Below are 21098 nucleotides of genomic sequence, written 5' to 3'. Positions count from 1 at the left end.
CAGGCGACGTGCCGTACCATAACTTTTAGGATTAATGTATTTTTGTAGAAAAAATCCAATCTACTGGTTTCTGATTATGCTAAATATTTTGTACGCTTTCCGTACAGTACCTATTATTATATTTCCGGGATCTCGGAAACGGCTCTAACGATTTTGCTGAAATTTGGTATATGGGGGTTTTTGGAGGTAAACAATCGATCTAGATTAGAGTAGAGTTAAATTAAACTTGTCTAAAACAATAAAAATTAAAAAATTATATATAAACTTTAACATATAAAAAAAAAAACAAAAGTTAGTCACCGGGCGAGATTCGAACCCGTAACACTCGTTCCTAGCCGACCGCGTCTTAACCCGCTGGACCAGACGGACAGTGGCCGGCAACACGAAATTAGCGACCATATTCTGCGTCGAAAGAAACACGCATGAAAATTCAAAAACACGCGTTTTCCCAAACATAGACTAATTTAGATTGATTGTATACCCCCAAAAACCCCCATATACCAAATTTCAGCGAAATCGTTAGAGCCGTTTCCGAGATCACAGAAATATATATATATATATATATATATATATATATACATACAAGAATTGCTCGTTTAAAGGTATAAGATATATATATGTAGATGTATACAAAGAAGATACGCTGTGAAGCTAAATAAAAGTGTGTAATAATACAGCGAACGTGGTACGCGTGATCGGATAAGCCGTTGAGTTATCGCAAAAAGTCTTCCCTTCTTCGTAAAAAGACGTACAAAGCAATGCGCTGCGAAGGTACTTTTGCTTGTAATGTACAGTCAAGGTATTAAATATCGTCACGAAAAAAGTGCCAAAAATATGTATACACGACCTTATTACCTATGCATTAAGGTAGTGTGTATATATTTTTGGCAGTTTGTCCGGGTCTATATTTAATACCTTGACTGTACATGATTACTAAGGCAACCTATTGTTACAGAATGGTAACTAGGGAACCCTACCTATACGGAGGCGGAGCATGACCCGACATACTCTTGACCGGTTTTTTAATTTATCGGAAGTTGGAACAATATAATAAACGATTGGAATGCCGTCTGCGACAATCTTTATTTAGAGGCCTCCACTCCACACTCATGCGCAAATCACGGCGCGAAGCCGCGGGCGTGAACGTAAGTGTGGCGTCGATTTCGTAGATTGTCCACGTCTTGTTCCCCCTTTTTAGTTACTATTACTACCGTCAATAAACACGGTATGCATGGTTATGAAACTTATGAAACAATGTGGACACGTTCTAGTAGGCATAGTATTTCGTGTCGCATTTCATTGCGTGCCTGATACGTTCGCAAAACGGTCATGGTATGATACGGTGTAACGGGTAGAGGCCTTTACAGCTATGCTAGCAACGCTCTTATTTGATACTACTCTATTAAATAGGTAACAAAAAGATGAAATTTAAAGCTTATAACAGTTTTATTGAAAAAAACCTAACCATAAATTAGGTTCAAAAATATACGTGTACTCGCTACGAGCGTAGCTTGATCAGTTTTCATAGACTTCTAATTCACAACACATAAAAACTGTTAATTTAAGCTAAATAAAAAGTTACGTATTCGATAGTTCAAGGCGCAGAGGGCAGAGTGCTGACGGACTTCATGAGATGGTAGCAGTGCGGCAGGCGGGAGCGGTGGCCGATCTTCTGGAGCGTAGCGGCGGCCTGTGTCAATTACTTTATTAAATTTCATTATTTAAACTAAAACTGGAGTAACGGGACTTTATCACGTGCAAAAAGCGTGTGAAAAGAGTACCCGCCTAGCAATATTTGAATTGAATATTTATTACATAACTACATACTACTTAATAAATACTCGTATGCATTGTCATCAAGTTAAGGAACTTAAGCCCCTTTTAAGGGTCCCCAGCAAGCTCGGTTCTCCATACAAACGTCTCTACGCTTGCATCAAACGACTAGCCAGATTGCTCTGAAACTTTGTACTTAAAATAGGATAAGGTATATCTAGTCCTGTAATTAGTTTATGAAGCTTCCGATACCATAGTTAAAAAATACAGCGAATTTTTCATACAAAACTGGTTTTGGCTCTATTTCGTTTGATGAATAAAGTGGAGCTATGTAAACTAATTACAGGACTAGATATATCTGATGTCATTGTATACGCAAAGTTTCATTACAATCCAATACGTAGTTTTAAAATGAGAACGAAACTCTGTTTGTATGGGAAGGTAAAATTCGGCCTAGCTTGCCGGGGACTCTTAACCCTTTGGAAGCCAAGAACGCCTAACGTCGCCTTAAGTTGTCGTTAAAAGCCACACGAACTTGACTAATATACTAGCTTTCTGCGAGAAACTAGAAATTGTAATACAAAGGAATTAGAGCGAGTAGAAGTTTTTCTGTCGTTTTAATATGAGAGCGTAGGTAAGTTCGATTGTACGGGACCGGCTTTTTGGCGGCGGGTTCGTGTGACTCTTAACTGCGCATGATCACGCGCGGTTGCATACCAGTGCCTCGGCCTCGCAACGCACGCTCGTCGCCATAAAATAGTACATTCTGATAAAAGTGTGCTACTTCACGTTGGTCATTACACACGAGGCGATATTGCGAGATAAGAAATCCGATAGGAAAGTCGATGTGTGTAATGACCAATGCACACGCGTTTCATTCGACGTTTTTCAACACACTTGCGAGGAAAAAAAACATATTAATCAAATTGGAATTGTCAAAACAATTAGTATGCCTGCCGGCCGACTGCTAGCGGCGCCCGGCAGTCCGCGTTGTAAAATCCACTAGTGATGTTGACATGAATCGCAAATGTATAAAATGTTATTTTTTCACCATTAATTAATGAACTTTATAAGTTTGAGTGTACTAATAAATATAAGGTATACATTTATTTGAATTTGTCGAAACATCCTCGTCAATAAAAATATTAAATAAACCAAAAATAAAAACTCGTGTCGATTTAAAACACTCCCTTCGGTCGTGTTTTAATTTATCGCCACTCGTTTTGAATTTCCTATTTTTCGCACTTGTATCGTAATGTACTATTGTTTTACTATAACCAATGTATGGTAGTCGGACTAGTCGGTGCCCGGTCGGAGCGTGCGTTCCGTGACCCTGGTGTACAATGGAAGTTCCGGTGCCGCCACAAGAGCGTGCGAGTCCCGAGTCGAGCAACTGTCTAGTGCCTACCTGCGCGAGCATGCCGGCGCGCTCGCCGGGCGCGGCCAGCACGGCGGGCGGCAGGTGGCGGCACGCCATGTACAGCGCCACCGCGCGCTCGCCCGACCCGCCGCCGCCCTCCAGCGCGCGCTCTGCCGACGGAAACAACTCGTTGTAGCCCGAGATCGTATTCGATGCTCTCGATGGTACTTACAAAATGTCATTACGTGGCACCATAGAATTGTTCATGGAATGAATTTTCATTATTGTGTTTATATTTCGAAAAACAGATTATATTTATTTCAATCGTTTAGGATAATTCATCTTTTTAATTTGCATATTTTTATTGTCTATTTAAAACTTATCATTAAAACATATATGTATATTGAAATTTTTCCTTACAATTGAATTTCAATTTTTGTTACTATTTAAAAAAACGCAACGGTGGATAACACCATGTTACTATGGAGTCATCTTCGATGAAATGGAAGAAAAACGCTTTGTCTTTATCGTAAAAAAATCAAATGGTTTACAGTGGCCGCCATCATACGGGTAGCCGTATGATGTCGGCCACTGGTCGGCGAGTTGACCGTAGGGTCAACACGCCGACTGCAAGAGTAAGGCCGCGTAACGAGTTCTTCGGGGTCGTGTGAGAGCTGCTAGAGTGAGTACCTTTCCCGCAGATGACGGAGGAGCGGTGCAGGCGCGGCCGCAGGCTGCCGTCCAGCAGCTGCTGCGTGCGGCGCGGCGCCGCGCCCGCCATCATGCGGCACACGGCCGACTGCAGGAACACGCGACCGGACACCCACTGCCAACAAATAAATATATAAAACGTCTTGATTTTTTCAAGGGCCTGTTAACACATTGATTAGTGTTTAGTGCAAGTTCATAATATTGCTACATACTGCTAACGATGATAGAGAGACATTACTCACGGGCAGGTCGCGCTCGAGGCGGCGCAACGAGTGCAGGTCGCGCTGGAAGGAGCGCAGCTGCGCGGTCGGCGCTGGCTCGCCGTCCGCCACCGTCGCCTCCCACACGCCGGCTCGCACCTCCAGCACCCAGTCGCAGCATAGCACTTGCATCAGCTGTATCATTCGATCATGGTTATATTAAATCAGTAAATCATATAGGCATAACACAATACCTGCGTGTCATCCTAGATGAGCAATCTTGACGCAAAGGCGAAGCGGCGAGGCACGCAAATTCAAAGCGATATCGTTACTGCCGGCCTAGCCAAGGTGACAATCGCTATCGCTTCGACAACGAAGCGCTTTGTGTCTCTCTATCCGTCTTCCATATTAGTGCGACAGTGACAGTTGCGTTTCGATCGCTACGGAGCGTAAGCGATCTGCACGTTGGCTACGCGGCCAGTTTCGTCGCATAAATTTAACCGAACGCGACCCGCGCGGCCCTCCTGCCGCGTGAAGTTTAGTAGAACACATTCCTATTATATCGTGCAAATTTAACATAACTAAGGCTAAAAATCCCCCAAACTGTTTAGTTTACCGTCCAATTAAGGACATAGATCTAGGGTAGTTTTAATTCTGATGTAATATTGAATGGGAAAATGTTTTATCAGACAATATTAATTAGTCCATAATTACTTTTAACGGTTTTTTGCAAAATTTGTTTGACCGATATGCACCTTCAAAACTCATTGTATTCAAAGAACGCTCGAACGTTAATGCACCCTTTAAATTACAGCCATTAACAGAAACTGTTATCAATAAAATAATACGCTCCATTAGTACCCAGGCCCAGGGAAATGACTGCATATCCCTCGACATGTTACTAATGACCTTGCCACGCACGTTGTTAACCAGTCGATTAAGACAGGCGTTTTCCCTTAAGCCTGGAAAAGTGCCGTGATAAGACCTATTCCTAAAGTCTCACCCACTAATTTCAAAGATCTGCGTCCTATAAGTATTCCTCCTCTTATGTCTAAAATATTAAGGAAAATAGTGTGTACGCAACTAGTAGAATACCTTGAAGGACATAATATCCTTCCTCCTATCAATCAGGATTTCGATAAAGAAAAAAAAAAAGAAAAATTGCCCTTATCGATGTTGTTGATGACATCCTCACTGCCCAGGATAGCGGAAAAGCCTCAATTCTAGTTTTACTGGACTACTTGCGCGCTTTTGATCCAATCAATGTCACTTTAGCTATGTTGTCGCTATGTTTTGACCCTTTCTTGTATATAATAATACGAGTACACCTTTAGAGCTCATTTACACGGTGCGAGAACTCGCCTGCGAGTTGTATTACATTGCGGTATTTGATCGGACGGACGAGTTGGTTGTAACCTCAATAGTCCGCAATGTAACTAAAATCGCATGCGAGATTGCGTTCCGTCTAAATCAGCCCTTAGCGTTTCAGTACCGCGTAGCGTTAGCGTACCTTGAATATTTCTAAAAACTTTATTGTATAAATTGAATACTTTTGGAAAAGACCCGTTTCTAAAATAATTTTTATCCCTCTATAAGTTTCGAACCAAAGTAAAAAAAATATATGAAAAAATATCGGGAGTTATAATAGTAATAAAGTACTAAATAAATTAATAGTTTAAAAACACTAGAAAATACGCTTATGATACGATATTCCATCATGGAATGCCAGTGCCTATCTTCCGGCTTCATCATCAGATCTTGAAACCTAATCGTGGTCAAAGTTCATTACAAGACGTTTCTAACAAATCCAAACACAGCTATAATACTATGTTCCATTATGAAGTTCCAGTTCATATCTTCCGGCTCCATCATCAGATCAGTTCGACAGTACCATATTATTGTATTGTCATCAGAACTACATACAGATGCCAATTTTCATGACGCTACGATCCTTGGAAGATGGTTAAATTAGTTACCTTAGATTCCATTACATAGTTACATACAGGTCGACCTAATAAAATATACTTTGAACGTGATCGGTTGAGCCATTTTTGAGTTCTCTCACGCACTTTTGTGACATGCACTTATCGATAGAACTTAAGTCCCATATTTTTAAAGTCAATACCTACTTATTTAAAACAAAATTGTTAATTACGCATTATCACAAATTGCCTCTCACTGATTACCTTTTTTTCGAATGAACGCGTCCTATATGCTTCTTATTATGTCAATATTGTTAATACACGTTAACATTCTTCAATAAAAAAAACAATTTCGTTTTTAAGTCAATTTTTTACCATTTTATTAGCAAATCGTTTTTACCCACCTAAATAAGTAAATACGGGTGTTTATGGTATGCTTTGAGTAAATACCGACTAAATACTCAGTATTTACTCACCCCTACCCATCTCTACATAGAAAGGTTATGTGTGTTGGTCTACTGCACAGAAGAGACAACAGTGCTAAATGAACGCAGTGGAAATAAGGACACTGTAGAATTTGTAGAGGTACGTTGTGTCTATGACATTGAGAGAGAATTAGAAACAGTGGTGTGATAACAAAAAAGTGAAGAATAGATGAAGATGAGTGATAAAAATTTAAAGTAATGAGGATGGATGAAAGTAACCTAAGAAAGAGAGTATGAGAAAAAAAAGTAGATGAACATCATTAATGCACAGTACATATGTTAGTTAGAGCTCTTTGTCAAATTTTTGCAGATAATTCTTTAACGCATTCACTGCCAACGTTTTCGTAGCGTCTACGCTAAAAGCGACTACGAACAGAGCGCTCGCCGAGCGTGTTCCCGGCCGGCACTCAATGTCTTAAGCTAAAATTAGTAATTATCCATTTCACAAACTAAGCCGTCAATAATACACAAAATGGGTCAAAATTCTATTCGTTGTCCTGTTTTTTGTCTCCAAAAAATGTGAGGAAGTGTAGCTTTTTGTATGAGATGAAATTTAGTTTTCTAATTTACATCTACACCTTAAAAGACATGCACTAGCACGTTTTTTTATTTATTTGATAAAATACAGAAATACAAGCGTTACAGTGTTCCAAAACAACAACGAAAAGAATTTCGACCCAAATACGGCAGCGTATATTTAATGTGTTTATAATATTTGTAGACGAGTAGCGATAATTTAATAAATAACAAAACAGTTAGAATTTAAACAGAATAACATCTGTAACACATACTTTTAACGTAACAACCAAATAAAGATGAATGAAACAGATTCCACCAAAATCTTCAATGACGAGTGTAACTTCCGCGAGGGTTGCCTTGTAGTGATATTGCACAAACGATGGGACAAGTGCAATGCAACTACAATGCACCCCCGCGGTAGTCATCGATGACCCGCTATGGTTTATGTGACGTTGATAAATAATAACAACTTATAATGTAAAATAATAAAAGCAGTTTAGTACCTAAAAATATAATACTTGAGATTGTGTTCTAACCATTATAACACTTAAAGTCACCGGCAAGCTCGGCCGAATTTCATCTTATCATATAAATTTTAAAATTACGTGTTGAATTGTAATGAAACTTTGCACATACAATTACATGAGATATATATGACTGAAATTATTTATATTGCTAGACTTTATAGAACAAACATAATAGAGCAAGAACAAGTTTTGTATGAAAATCTTAAATTCGATATATTTTTTTAACTTGGTATCTGAAGGTACACAAACTTTGTTTTTATAATTTCAGCCCTAGATGTATCTTATCCTATTATAAGTACAAGGTTTCAGAGCAATCTAGCTAGTCCTTTAAAAATGAAAGCGTAACTACGTTTGTACGGAGAACCGAGCTTGTTGGGGACCCTTAAGTAAACACAATACGAAGCTAACTTATCAAGGCAGTTCGGTAGCTGCTTTAACCCTTTACCAGGCCCCGAAGAACCAGCGTGTCTTAATACGTACTTTATATGCTGTTGCAACCGTATTGAACGCCTTGTAAAAAATGTATTTATGAAAGTCGGAGATCTTCCTTTAAACCAGAAATAAAAATGTGGGTTACGGTTATCCCATCGCCTGTCTAAGTAATGAACTGTCATACTAGATTTTGTCTTATTATATTCTTGATCAGGCCAAGGGATATATTCCACCCACATCTTATATCGGTTATAATAGTCAAGGTTTAACTCCAAATTTCCTACGAAACATTATATCAATCACTATTTACTTACGTGAGTTTTTATGACATGACAAGACAATTTACCGGGCCATGGGAAAAATAGCTCCCACACAGTTAAACTCTAATAAGGCCATGGGATAATGTCAACCCACATCCTAATTCTGGTCATACACAATAATGCATGAATATTTAGCAATGTTTACGATTACATTAGCTTTCAACACTCAAAATCTACAAAATATCAAAAAATTGTTCGACCTATGTACTTCTGTTTCATATAAATTATGGAAAGTGTTCGAATTTCTCCGTAGTTTACTGAAATTAGCGTTCAAGTGAATTTAAACGGCTGCCGAAGATATATTACGCAATTTAGAAGCGTGTTCTGAATGAAGATCATAAAATAATATTTTCAGGGATTGACAAAATATTTTGTAGGTGGTTTGGAGTTAAAACCTGACTACGGTAACCGATATAAGATGTGGGTGGAATATATCCCTTGGCCTGGTAAAGGGTTAATAACATTTAAACAAGTAAGACAATCGTTTTATCATCGCAAGAAAAAAAACAATACATAAATGGAAATGATCACGTGACTTTTCATATATGGAAAATGAAGTCGATAAGAAGCAAATGTGGTCAAAAATGTGTGAAATGACTTCCATGAGCACCCATATCATTCTTGCATTCAGTTTCTACATGACATCCCCTACATTTGGAATATCTTACCAGCATTAGTTGAGTGGGTTTCCGGCAGCAGTAGTAGGCCAGCGAGTCGGCTAGTCGGGCTCCGGCGATGTCGCACACCTGCAATATTCAGTACCTAATGTTATCATACCTATTTTAGCATTTTTTTTTTAGTTTAAATGTAAGTTATTTATTTCAATCAATAGTCAGCATAATGAACATATGCAATTATCTTTTGTTATAAAACTTTACCTGATTAAAACTAAAACCTTAAATTTAGAAAGAGAAAAAATAGCTAAAAACGGAGGGGAGAAGGGGGTGTAAAAGTGGCATATTTTAGGCGACTTCTCAAGGGAGGAGGTCATTTTATTGGGAACTTTTTCCGTTTTTTACACGTATATTCCCCGATTTTAAGCCGGACGGAGGATTATTACCTCAACTCCTTCAAATTAGGGGAGCCCGTGGGAATCGAATTCTATAGACGCTCCACCACTGCTGAACAAGTACATAACACGCAATATACATAAAGGCAGCAATGGTAACATTTCCCTAAAAATAGAGGTCAATGATAGCAATGACTGTTCTTGAAAAGTTTATAAACTTAGAGCTGATTGCACTAGTTGTCTATAATTATGAATAACACTTGTAATAGTACATTGTGCATCGAGGGGGGGGTAAGTGAAACTATGGATACGAGCGTGGTTATTCCCGACAGCCGCAGGCTGGAGGGAATTAAAGACCCGAGTTTGCAATATTCTTACCCCCGGAGTTACACACAATGTTTTTCATCACACTTGCGAAGAAAAAACTAAATTTTAAGCAAAATAATTCTTAAATACGGTGACATATCAAACATTCGTCCGCCATTTTGTAACTTCTTGGCAGGTGAGGCATCAAAGGCACAGACCTCTTCGGCATTCAGCCACGATTGAAAATTATGGAAAAATATTTTAAGCGGCTGTTAAATTAATCAAATTAAATAATTTTAAACATAAACAAAAATATTTAATAGTAAACGTCAGTATTATAAAAGTAAAACTCATTTATGCTACTTGGTTTGTATGAATAAGTGACATAATTAAAGAAAAAAGCTATAAGTCCCTAGCGAGTTATAGCTTTTTTTCACAATCCATAACTCCCGCGGGAACAAAATATGCCTTAATCCTTCAGCACACCTGCATGAAATAAGATTTTTTTCGAGCAAGTGTGATGAAAATTATTAAAATACGGAATATTTGATATAATATAAAATTACCTTAAGTATGGTCTCGGCGGTTCTCTCCAATGACGCTGCATCGCGGCAATGCACCAAGCTGAGTAGGCCACGGCGGCTTTTATACGCCATGTGCAGAGCCCTAGGACAATGGACGAAAGTTTACACACACGATAGTTATACAACTATAAACTAAGCGGTGTTTAATAAACATCGGTTGGTATCTAATTGTGCACGCGAATCTTCTTAGTCACTTGTGAATCAGTTTATTGCAGAACAGTAGACGATCGGGTTTCATGGTGTCACTGGTGTGTGGTGAGTGATTTAATTTTTGTTAAATTTGATAAACCGTAGAAACTTTGAAATTCGAATTTGTCACGTTTTGCTAGTAATTAACTATAATTTGCTTGAAAAAATTATCTACAAAAGTTAGAGGGTTTAGTCACTTTTCAGTATTTTGGAGGACAATTTCTTCCAATAGGTTTCGATTGAGCAGCTAAAAAATACGTATCTGTTATTTTAGACTATATCAAAATTAAAAAAATATCAAAATTAAATCAAATTGGAGCCGGAGTTAGTTACCTTTCCTTGTTAAACAAATTGTGTGATTATGTCCTTCTTCTTCATCGTGTTGTCACGGCATTTTGTACCACCGCTCATGGGAGCCTGGGGTCCGCTTGACAAATAATCCCCAGAATTGGCACTAGTTTTTACGAAAGCGACTGCCATCTGACCTTCCAACCCAGAGGGTAATTTAGGCCTAATTGGGATTAGTCTGGTTGCCTTGTTTTCCTTCACCGAAAAGGGACTGGTAAATATCAAATGATATTTCGTTCATAGGTTCCGAAAAACTCATTGGTACGAGCCGGGGTTTGAACCCGCGACCTTCGGATTGAAAGTCGCACGTTCTTACCGCTAGGCCACCAGCTCTTCTGTGTGTTATTATGTCCTATAATATTTATTTAATATCCAGAGAGGGAATTGGGGACTACGTGTGGAAACACTTTCCTCTTAAAACACGAGACAATGCCAATGCCACGAAATGGCCTGATCTCAGCTTACCCAGGCAAAGGATCCTCGCAGCGAGCCAGCGCCTCGGGCAGCAGGTTGAGCCGGTCGCCGATGTCGGCCGCCCTGCCCGTGTCGGCCAGCAGCCACGTCGCGGCCACGCCCACTATGTTCGCCCACCACTCCATTACCGGGTCCCAGCATCCTGGAACATGGAACAGGTATTGGGAGTGAAAAAAAATTAACCCGGGGGGAGGTTGAGGAGCCGTAGGTTCAGAGTTTTTGAAAAATCGTACCGCTTTTTTAGATATCAATACGGATGCTAATAATTTAATAAATCTTGAAGATTTTCTCTAGGGACTTCAGCGATTCAAATCCTATTTTCTGACTTTCACTCGATCTCATCCTCGTCGCCAATGTGATAATTGAAAGCCGGTTTATAGCTGACTGACGTTTATTGACAATTTTCGTATGTGCCATTATAGTAACAAGTACAAATCCTTTTTACATTCGTAGCAGAAAAAAACCGGGTTCCATACTTTTTAGGGTTCCGTACCTAAAGGGTAAAACGGGACCCTATTACTAAGACTCCGCTGTCCGTCCGTCCGTCCGTCTGTCACCAGGCTGTATCTCATGAACCGTGATAGCTAGACAGTTGAAATTTTCACACAAGATTTTTATTTTTCTGTTTCTGTTGCCGCTATAACAACAAATACTAAAAAGTACGGAACCCTCGGTGGGCGAATCCGACTAGCACATGTCCGGTTCTTAAAATATGAAAATTGCTTCTAAAAATGCGCGATTACTTTTTTTTAAACTTAAAACACCAAATTATAATTAAAAAACATGATATCCGCGGTCCCGAGCACGCCCATCCATCTCGCTCACGCTCAGTGAGAGTAAGGTAAGAACACAAAATAAATCTACAAGGTCTTAAGCAAAATGAAAATGTTGACAACTCTTAACAAAATTCTGCTCCACGGAAATATAAATACATATAGTAAAGCCACGTTACATATTCGCTATACTTTTTTAAATGTTAATGTTATTTCTACTCAGAATCACGAGCTCCTTCAATCCTATTAGAAGATAAGTGTCTAAAGATTTCCATTTTACGTAGACTTTGTATGACGGAAACGAAATAGTAGATCGAAAAACGTATGAAAAATTTGGAGTCCTTTTTTCTCCGATTAGTATCGAAGTAGGTAGCTCGCGTCTCTACTCGTAAGTAGAAAAAAGAGAAAAATTCCCAAATTTGAAAAAAAAACGACTACTACATTAAATACAACGGTCCACCTACGCTAGAAAACAAATGACAGGGATGAGTATAAAATTGCGCATTATGCAGGAATTCGTATTAACGTATCAGGCGGGTTGTATTGTACTAGCTTCTGCTCGCGACTTCGTTTGTTTGGAAACATGATGGAACTATCCTAAGTATCCTATGTCCTTCCCCGGTCCACAAACTATCTCCAATATCTCCATACTTATGATTTTCGGGGGCCCTTGAAACACTTCGACCCATAGGGATCTTTTGTGCAATTACCCCCTTAGGGAAGATCCGTCAACTACTCAAGAGCTTTTTCGACCATCCCCATATGCTGGACGATGGAGCTCATAGGTAGCATTGTGAATTTATTTGCTTCCAGATACCCTCCAAAGTCCTTCATTCTTTGTCTGGCGAGGACGTGAAATTGACACAGTAGGTGTTTTACTGTCTCTTCGATCCTCTTCGCCACACATTCCACAATCGGTGATGTCAGTGTCCCATCTTGGCCAAAACTGCTTTGACCCCGTAATGACCAGTAAACATCCCTGTTATAATTTGGAGTCGTATTTTTGCTAAGTTTCCATAGCGTTAATATCTCCATACTACTTCAATCTAAAGTGGTTCAGCGATTTAATTGTGAAAAGGTAACAGAAAAACAGACAGTTACTTTCGCGTTTATATTAATTATAGGATATAGTAGGGTACCAGGTATCTTCATCAAATGTGTAAGTCGAGGACACGTTTTCTTCTATTACTTTGGGCATCTTATAAAATCAATTCTTCGGTAATGGTACGTTACCTGTGTGTGGCGCGTCGGTGGAGACGTCATCTGTGATCAATTTAACGAGGTCCAAGACGTCTCGCGTGTTGCTGCGCTCGTCCGGGACCGACAGCATCTGGAGACTCTTCTGTCAGTTCGACATGGTAAGTTACCTGTGTGCTGCGGCGCGTCGGTGGAGACGTCATCGGTGATCAATTTGACGAGGTCTAAGACGTCTCGCGCGTTGCTGCGCTCGTCCGGGACCGACAGCATCTGGAGACTCTTCTGTCAGTTCGACATGGTAAGTTACCTGTGTGCTGCGGCGCGTCGGTGGAGACGTCATCGGTGATCAATTTGACGAGGTCTAAGACGTCTCGCGTGTTGCTGCGCTCGTCCGCGACCAACAGCATCTGGAGACTCTTCTGTCAGTTCGACATGGTAAGTTACCTGTGTGCTGCGGCGCGTCGGTGGAGACGTCATCGGTGATCAATTTGACGAGGTCTAAGACGTCTCGCGTGTTGCTGCGCTCGTCCGGGACCGAAAGCATCTGGAGACTCTTCTGTCAGTTCGACATGGTAAGTTACCTGTGTGTTGCGGCGCGTCGGTGGAGACGTCATCGGTGATCAATTTGACGAGGTCCAAGACGTCTCGCGCGTTGCTGCGCTCGTCCGGGACCAACAGCATCTGGAGACTCTTCTGTCAGTTCGACATGGTAAGTTACCTGTGTGCTGCGGCGCGTCGGTGGAGACGTCATCGGTGATCAATTTGACGAGGTCCAAGACGTCTCGTGTGTTGCTGCGCTCGTCCGGGACCGACAGCATCTGGAGACTCTTCTGTCAGTTCGACATGGTAAGTTACCTGTGTGTTGCGGCGCGTCGGTGGAGACGTCATCGGTGATCAATTTGACGAGGTCCAAGACGTCTCGTGTGTTGCTGCGCTCGTCCGCGACCAACAGCATCTGGAGACTCTTCTGTCAGTTCGACATGGTAAGTTACCTGTGTGCTGCGGCGCGTCGGTGGAGACGTCATCGGTGATCAATTTGACGAGGTCTAAGACGTCTCGTGTGTTGCTGCGCTCGTCCGCGACCAACAGCATCTGGAGACTCTTCTGTAGCAGCTCGAGGTGGTAAGCCTACAACATGTGCGTTTAAAGATTCAGCTATGTGAGAATTCAATCTTTATAGGCGGAGTGTGATATCGTAAAGTAAGACGCTAAGCACGAAGAATTACGTTCATTGACCCGCCTGTTCCTATCTCTATCGCATTTATTTAAATATATATTACGTCGCAAAGACGGGCCCTAAGGGCACTACAAAGTAGGCCAGTTCGTTAGTGTTTAAATCGCATTTGCTCACCAACGCAATCCAGTCGTGAGCCGAACGGCGCAGAGTGAAGTTGCCGCGTAATGCCATATTTTTTTTTTATGGCTAGTTGTGTCGTGAGAGGGTGTAAGAACTATTACAGAAAAATATAATGGATTGATGAGATTTTACATCAACGGTAAGTCATTTTAGATTAAGTACATAAATTTCTTGCCTAAAACAAATTTTAAGCGATCATTTTATTTCATCATGGTGTGCCTGCACCGTGCCCCTGTCACACGTACAAGAACTGTCAGCGCAGCCGGCCGAACTGTCAGGAGCCCGTGCACACGCGCTTGTGCAAGGGAAGGTATTCTGTACTAACTCTCATAGCGGGCGCGAGCGGGTCCGCGCGGGCCGTGGTGCGGCTGAACAGGCAGCTCTGCTGCTCGTAGCTCCAGCGCCGCGAGCGCAGGAACCGCTGCCCCCGCGCCGTGCCCACCCAGCGCAGCCGCACCGGCACCGACAGGCAGGAGTCCGTGCACACGCACTTGCACAGGCGGAGGGTAGTATCTGAAAAACAACATTTTAGTTACTTTTGGCAGTTATTTATTGTAAAAGATTTAATAATAAATAAGGCTTTGGTCTCTGTTTGACGCCCTAAGCTGTATACAGAGTTAAGCGGAAACCGAAACCTATAAATCTCATGATTATCTCGGCTTGGCGATGACTGTTGTCTCTCTTTCTCTCTCATTGTTAATATTCACCCACACAGTCAAATCCTCGTAGCAAACCTCTTACTACATGGATGTCAGTTATTAAAAAATACCTCTCCAATAACAATTTAGACGCAGCAACGACCCAGAAACGATATCTCTGGAAAAGGAGGATTAGGAGAGCCGACCCCAATTTGAAATGGGACCAGGTCGGAAAAAGAAGAAGACAGCTAGTGGCCGATCCTCGGCACGTAGTCCTTGAAAACGATCGCAGCCACGTAGGTGACGGCCAGCAGGCGTCGGTTTCCGGCCACCTCGTGCAGGTTGACGGCCTGCACCAGCAGGAGACCAGGGCCTAATTAGTCTCTCTAAACTCACCCGCACAGCCAGTGGCCGATTCTCGGCATGTGGTCCTTGAAGACGAGCGCGGCCGTGACGTAGGTGTCGGCCAGCAGGCGCCGGTTGCCCGCCACCTCGGCTAAGTTCACGGCCTGTAGGGCTAGCAGTACGCGCTCGCTGCGCCCGCCGTGCCGGGAGACCATTTCTAGTTGCGCGAGCCGGTGGGATACGCTAGACACTTCGCCGGCCCATTGCTGCGTGGCTCTTCTGGCTGGGCTGAGAAAAATCGTTTATGCTATCAAGCGGTGTTCAAACAATTTGTATTGTTATATTAAATATGATAAAACGGGTCACTTCACGTATTTTGAGTGGAAAACGCTCTACATGTTTCACTCCGTACCGAGGAATATTATATTGACGATATCGTCAGGAGCTTGCGTTGATGGATCGGCGCCGGAACGTTTTAACAATATGTGTGTCTCACGGAAGTTTTGTTACTAAAATTTGTATTGATCTTAACAAAAAAAAACGCGTCATACGCACAGCAATCGACCCCCACGTGCACCTTTGAATTAGGTGCGGGGATCATCCACAATATATAGTACAATACTGCAGACGCCAGAAAAGAAGGGCTTGCCGGATGAGTAGGTATAGCCGGAGTGATACGAAGCCGGCAAGGGCGGCAAGCCTTTTTACGGCCAGATAGTGCTTTTCTCAAACTTGATGATTGTTTCATTTCCTTATGTGATTTGATAGGTTATTCGGTGCGTGGGGTTCTTAAAAGTTGAACAAAAATGTTATTACGCTCCGCCCGAAACGTGATACTTTGAAGCCTGTTATAACTCACGTAAAAAATATATAATTTAAAGTAACGGTGACGTTCCGATAGCAACTGCAGCTGCGTAACTGTGGCGGCATTACTGCTGCGGCCTCGACGCGGGCACTGTCACTGTCAATTACATACTTTCTAATCAGTTTCTTTTTTCGAACTGTAAAGAATTAGCCACTATGGAATTTATATAAAAACTGCACATTTGACGTCACGGTTAATTCACCTTTGTACTTTTTTTAGTTCTATCCGATTTATTAGAAATTGTGTCAACAAATGACTACTGTCTACGTTTTCCTAATTCTAGATATGTACTTATAATAATAGTTTGATGTGATACTTCTCAAAGGCATTTTTCCATCCAACATAAGTACTCACCTGTCTTGCCAGAGGTCGCCCGCGCGGCGCGCCAGCAGGCCGGCGCCGGGCAGGCGCTGCAGCAGCTGGCGCAGCACGGCGGCGGCCAGCGCGGGGTAGCTGGCGCGGCCCCGCCCGCCCGCCTGCACGCTCCTGCCGCACGAGGCCAGCGCGCGGTGCAACTCCAATCTAGCGTTTGCGAGGTCGTTCTGAAAGGTGATATTGTTCTGTTGTAACGGGCTATAAGTCACAACTCGCCGCCAAGAACTTATACAAACTGAAATATCATCTCGTAGGTATATCCATTGACATATATCTTTACGGGCAATTATAATGAGGCCAGCGGTGTCATGCACTCGAAATCGAGCCAATCGTGCAGTCTAACGCCACAACGCGATTGGTTGATGAGTTCGCATCACGCGCACGATTGTTCGCAACTAGGTTCTAGGTTAAATAAAAGGTTCTACAATATACCTTCATAATAAAGTTATCCGCTTGACGTTTGTGTTGGTAGAACAGTCCAGCCTCCTTTGATTGAGACTTCGGTACAGAGTCGCCGTAAACGAGAAGTTTTATGAGACACCCTCCAAGAATCAAGATGTTTATAAAGTAAATAAGGAACATGTTCAATATCCATGCACTCCAAGACACACCACTGTAGCCTAAAACAAATTTTACAAGTTAAATGTTAAAATAAAAGAAAATTAAATCAATGTTGAATGAGAAGGAAGGGAATAACTAAATAAGTCTAACTTCTTTGAGCAACTACTATTGACAGGCAAGAATTGACTGCTAAAATACCACAACGCGTCTTATTGACGGAAGAAACAAAATTTTCACAGAGATGAAAAGGGTCGAAATTTTGCAGAGATAATCTATTCAGACTACGCGTCCGATTTGAAGCACCACTCCTCAGTTCCCACACAAGAACAGGATAGAAACTTATTAACAAAAAAGTAATTAGAAGGATTAATAAGATGAGTACCTTCCGGCCTATTCTCCCCTTTTCCATCATTAATCATAACAACATGCTCGTGTACCAAATATTCCTAACAATGGTACAAGCAAAAGAAAGAAACGAGATGAGAGCAAATCTTTCCCAAAAACTCGCAAACGGAACAGCATTGATTGTATGTGACTAGTCATCCTTAGAATTTCTATAAAAAAAAAACCGGCCAAGTGCGAGTCGGACTCGCCCTCCGAGGGTTCCGTACGACTTTTTTTTTACAACTTTATAGTTTCAGATTTTTGTCCTGTACTTGTAGTGTAAGACGATATCACTTGTCAAATTTCATAGTTCTAGGTCAACGCGAAGTACCCTATAAATTTTGATTCCCTTGAGTTTGGAAATATACATTTATTGTGACATAAACGGCCGTATCTTGTTTTTACGTTAACTTAGAAGTTTGATTTTTTCACAGCTTTAAATGGGCTGTAGACCTGTGTATATAGTTTTAATAAAATTTAGAATAAGTTCAGATGAGTAAATTGATGACTGAATAAAACTGGTAGCTTAAGTAATTCTTAAACAGAATAAACATTTTTTCATTTTTCATTTTCAGCTTGTACACTTGTACGTTTTTTTTTTTACTTACTCATATCATCTTCAGACAATATTTTCCTTTGCTCAATCCTCTTCGAAAAGTCTGCAGTGGTTGAGGATTCGGACACTAAGCCTCCAAAGAAGGAACTGAAGGGATTGAACGCTATAATTCCCACCATGAAAGCACAAAGAGCCAAGCGAGAGTGATCTCCCATGCCAATAACAATTTTGGAGTACTTTTCTTCCACCTGTAAATTACAAGTTTTTAATAATCCATATCATATCTATCTAAATTAGGTACAATATTAATATTAGAAATTAATCGAATTTAAGAATAACCTCACTCCCAAAAGTGTGATCACAGAAATTTGCGTACATTGTGTACATACACTGAAAATAACACCAAAGCAGCAGCACACTCGGGCGAGGAAAATGCCTACACTGGCCGTATTGTGCGTGAGGAAATTGTCTCGCGCGTATGCTCGCTCATTGTGGACCCGGCTAGTCACTCACAATGAACTTAAAAACTCTTTTGAATCAATTTTAAAGTAAATTTTAAGAACTATTCAATACTCAGATTTAGCCTAAACACCTTACCAGTAAGGTTTAAATGAATTACCTTATACTCTGGTGATGATGGTGAATCACTGTCAATTCCATGTGGTGAATGATATGGCGAGGATATGTCGCTGTGTGGAGGTGTGTAGTTCCCCTCCGGTATGGGGTCTTTGACACCCGACCTGTGGCAAGCCAACTTCAGGGCCATGTTCTCCTGCTTCAACCTGTTGTTCTGATTCTGAAGGTACTTTATGTAGTCTATCGTTTTTCTTAATATAGCCGATTTGTTCAACTGTAAATTAATTTGTATTTAAGTTTAGTAATGCTCAGTTACTCACGCCCAGGATCGCGCAAAGTGGAGGAAAGCAAGCAGGAAAGCGGACCCTGGCAAAGGCCGGGATATTGCTAGGTAGAAGAAGAAGTTACTCAACAATTAAGTAATAGAAAATTTAAAACCGTTGACCAGCATGCAACACTCTGCTGAAAAGGAACTTACTAGTGAGTCACGAGAAGCGCTGCTGGGAACAGAGACTGATGGCGTGAGTGATGCAGGCTAACTATACTACAGCATGTCAACAAGAACACTACCTCTACCACACACAAAGTTGTACAAGAAAATGCCAGTGAATCAAATTATTGGTCAGTTTTAAGTAAGTCTAGCTAGACATTTCAATATGTCATGTCACATAAGAGCTGATTTTATGTTGGAACCAGAAGCAACATAAAACTGTCTAGGATAAGCAATTGTCCTTTAATGACAGCAATAAACATTTTTAGGATGTTAATCAAGAACATGTAATTTACCTTAGCCTCTTCCCCAACAAGCATATTTTTTAGTTCCACAATTCTATCATTGATGCTGGTACGGTAACGCCTCTCTATAGCATTATGAGCACTCCTCTTCACTTCCTTGACTTTAGGAGGGCCGGTGTGTGGTGCTTGGCTGAGTGCAATTTTATCCCCCTCCAAAACTACAGGAATACCAGTTGTTAGGAGAGTGGGAGTGTTGCTTGTTGTAAAAAATGTCTGAATTGGTCTGTTATCTGGACCGGTTTTTGGGTTTGTTATAACATTCTGTGTAGTTCCTGAAAAAAAAAAATAGTTTTGAATAGTAAGAGATAACTAAGACAGAAAATAATGTAAGAAATATTTCAATATAAGTAAGTAAATATACTTTATTGCACCACAAAAGAAAATAAATTCAAAAACAGATTTACATGTAAATAAAGGCAAAGCAATCGCTGTAATTGAGTAGACTAAACATGATTACATATTTTTCCCTTTATCCATGGTACATGGTCTACACACATCAGCAGTGGGATGTTCAGATATGATGTTAAAATTCATGATTATTGTCTTCTTTACTTAGCATATATTCACTGAAGACAAACCTTGTAATGGTGCAGTGGTGTACATCAACGTCTGTGTCTCTGGATTAATTATATTTGACTGAAAAATAACTGGAGAGAAATTAGCATCTGTACTCTTTATTATTACAGGTGTCATGCCTTTAGTATTATTCTTTATTAATAAAGGTTGATTAGGCGGTACATTTTTTTGAGGTGGTTGGACGTGTGTGATTCCATCAAGTTGTAACAGAGAGCTTCTACCGTCAGACAGGGGTTGCAATGTTCCAGGAGCTAGATTTAGGTAAACTGGACTTTGGACAACTTGCTGGACGATCATAGGCGGTTGCGCAGCGGGCCGGGGCTGCGTCTGCTGTGTAACGTCGGGTAGCGGCAAACCTTCCGTATGACGCAACTTGTACCCTTCATCTCTATCATATACTCCCCGAACTGGACTGCTCTTTAACTGTGGAGACCCTTGAGGCGTCACCTGCAGAGGATTCACTTGTGGTACCTGTTGAGACTTAACTTTGTGCGCATTCTGAGAAACTAAAGGATTGCCACTGTAATTGTTAAAGTACGGTGACACTTGAGGTTGTGGCGCATTTTCAGACTTCACTTTCGTATCTATACTTAACAGACCGGTATCATTGTCTCCAAGTGCTAACTCTTCTTCTAATTTTTTCATGAAAACTTCATCGCAATTGCTCAGAAAATCTGAAATAAACAAATTGGTCAGTAGTGTTGAAGATTCAGAAAATTAAAAATTATACTAACAAATTATTATTAATAACTATCTACCTTCGATCTCTGCAATATCGTTGACATTGAAGACATCTGAGTTCATAAAAGGATCATCTTGTTCCATTGTTGTAATTGTTTATCACACCATCCAAAATAGTTATTTATTTTGATTTAAAATCCCCAAATTATCACGTCTCGTACCTATGTTTACATTCTTGACATCTGCTGATTCTGTTTGAC

At 40.9% G+C, this 21098-nt stretch overlaps 1 protein-coding gene and 1 long non-coding RNA gene across 2 annotated transcripts in view; one reads left to right on the top strand and one right to left on the bottom strand.

Moving 5' to 3' along the window:
* Positions 1 to 1674, top strand: part of LOC133517231 (uncharacterized) — a 15988-nt gene extending 14314 nt beyond the window's left edge. The window contains exon 3 of the long non-coding RNA XR_009799342.1: positions 1594 to 1674. This is a non-coding gene — a long non-coding RNA (uncharacterized LOC133517231). The remainder of the gene's footprint in view (positions 1 to 1593) is intronic.
* On the bottom strand, positions 1428 to 21098 carry LOC133517230 (sterol regulatory element-binding protein 1). The gene is given in 18 exon segments (XM_061850447.1): positions 1428 to 1690; positions 3182 to 3303; positions 3824 to 3959; positions 4087 to 4239; positions 8918 to 8995; positions 10131 to 10230; positions 11151 to 11301; positions 14122 to 14257; positions 14812 to 14991; positions 14993 to 14999; positions 15521 to 15757; positions 16689 to 16876; positions 17142 to 17329; positions 18263 to 18458; positions 18830 to 19060; positions 19573 to 19853; positions 20160 to 20831; positions 20916 to 21098. Coding segments are annotated over 18 exon segments (3219 nt in total). The 5' UTR covers positions 20983 to 21098; the 3' UTR covers positions 1428 to 1594.

This window comes from Cydia pomonella, chromosome 4 (assembly GCF_033807575.1).
Source record: "Cydia pomonella isolate Wapato2018A chromosome 4, ilCydPomo1, whole genome shotgun sequence".
NCBI lineage: Eukaryota > Metazoa > Arthropoda > Insecta > Lepidoptera > Tortricidae > Cydia > Cydia pomonella.
This window is presented reverse-complemented; position numbering and strand designations above follow the sequence as displayed.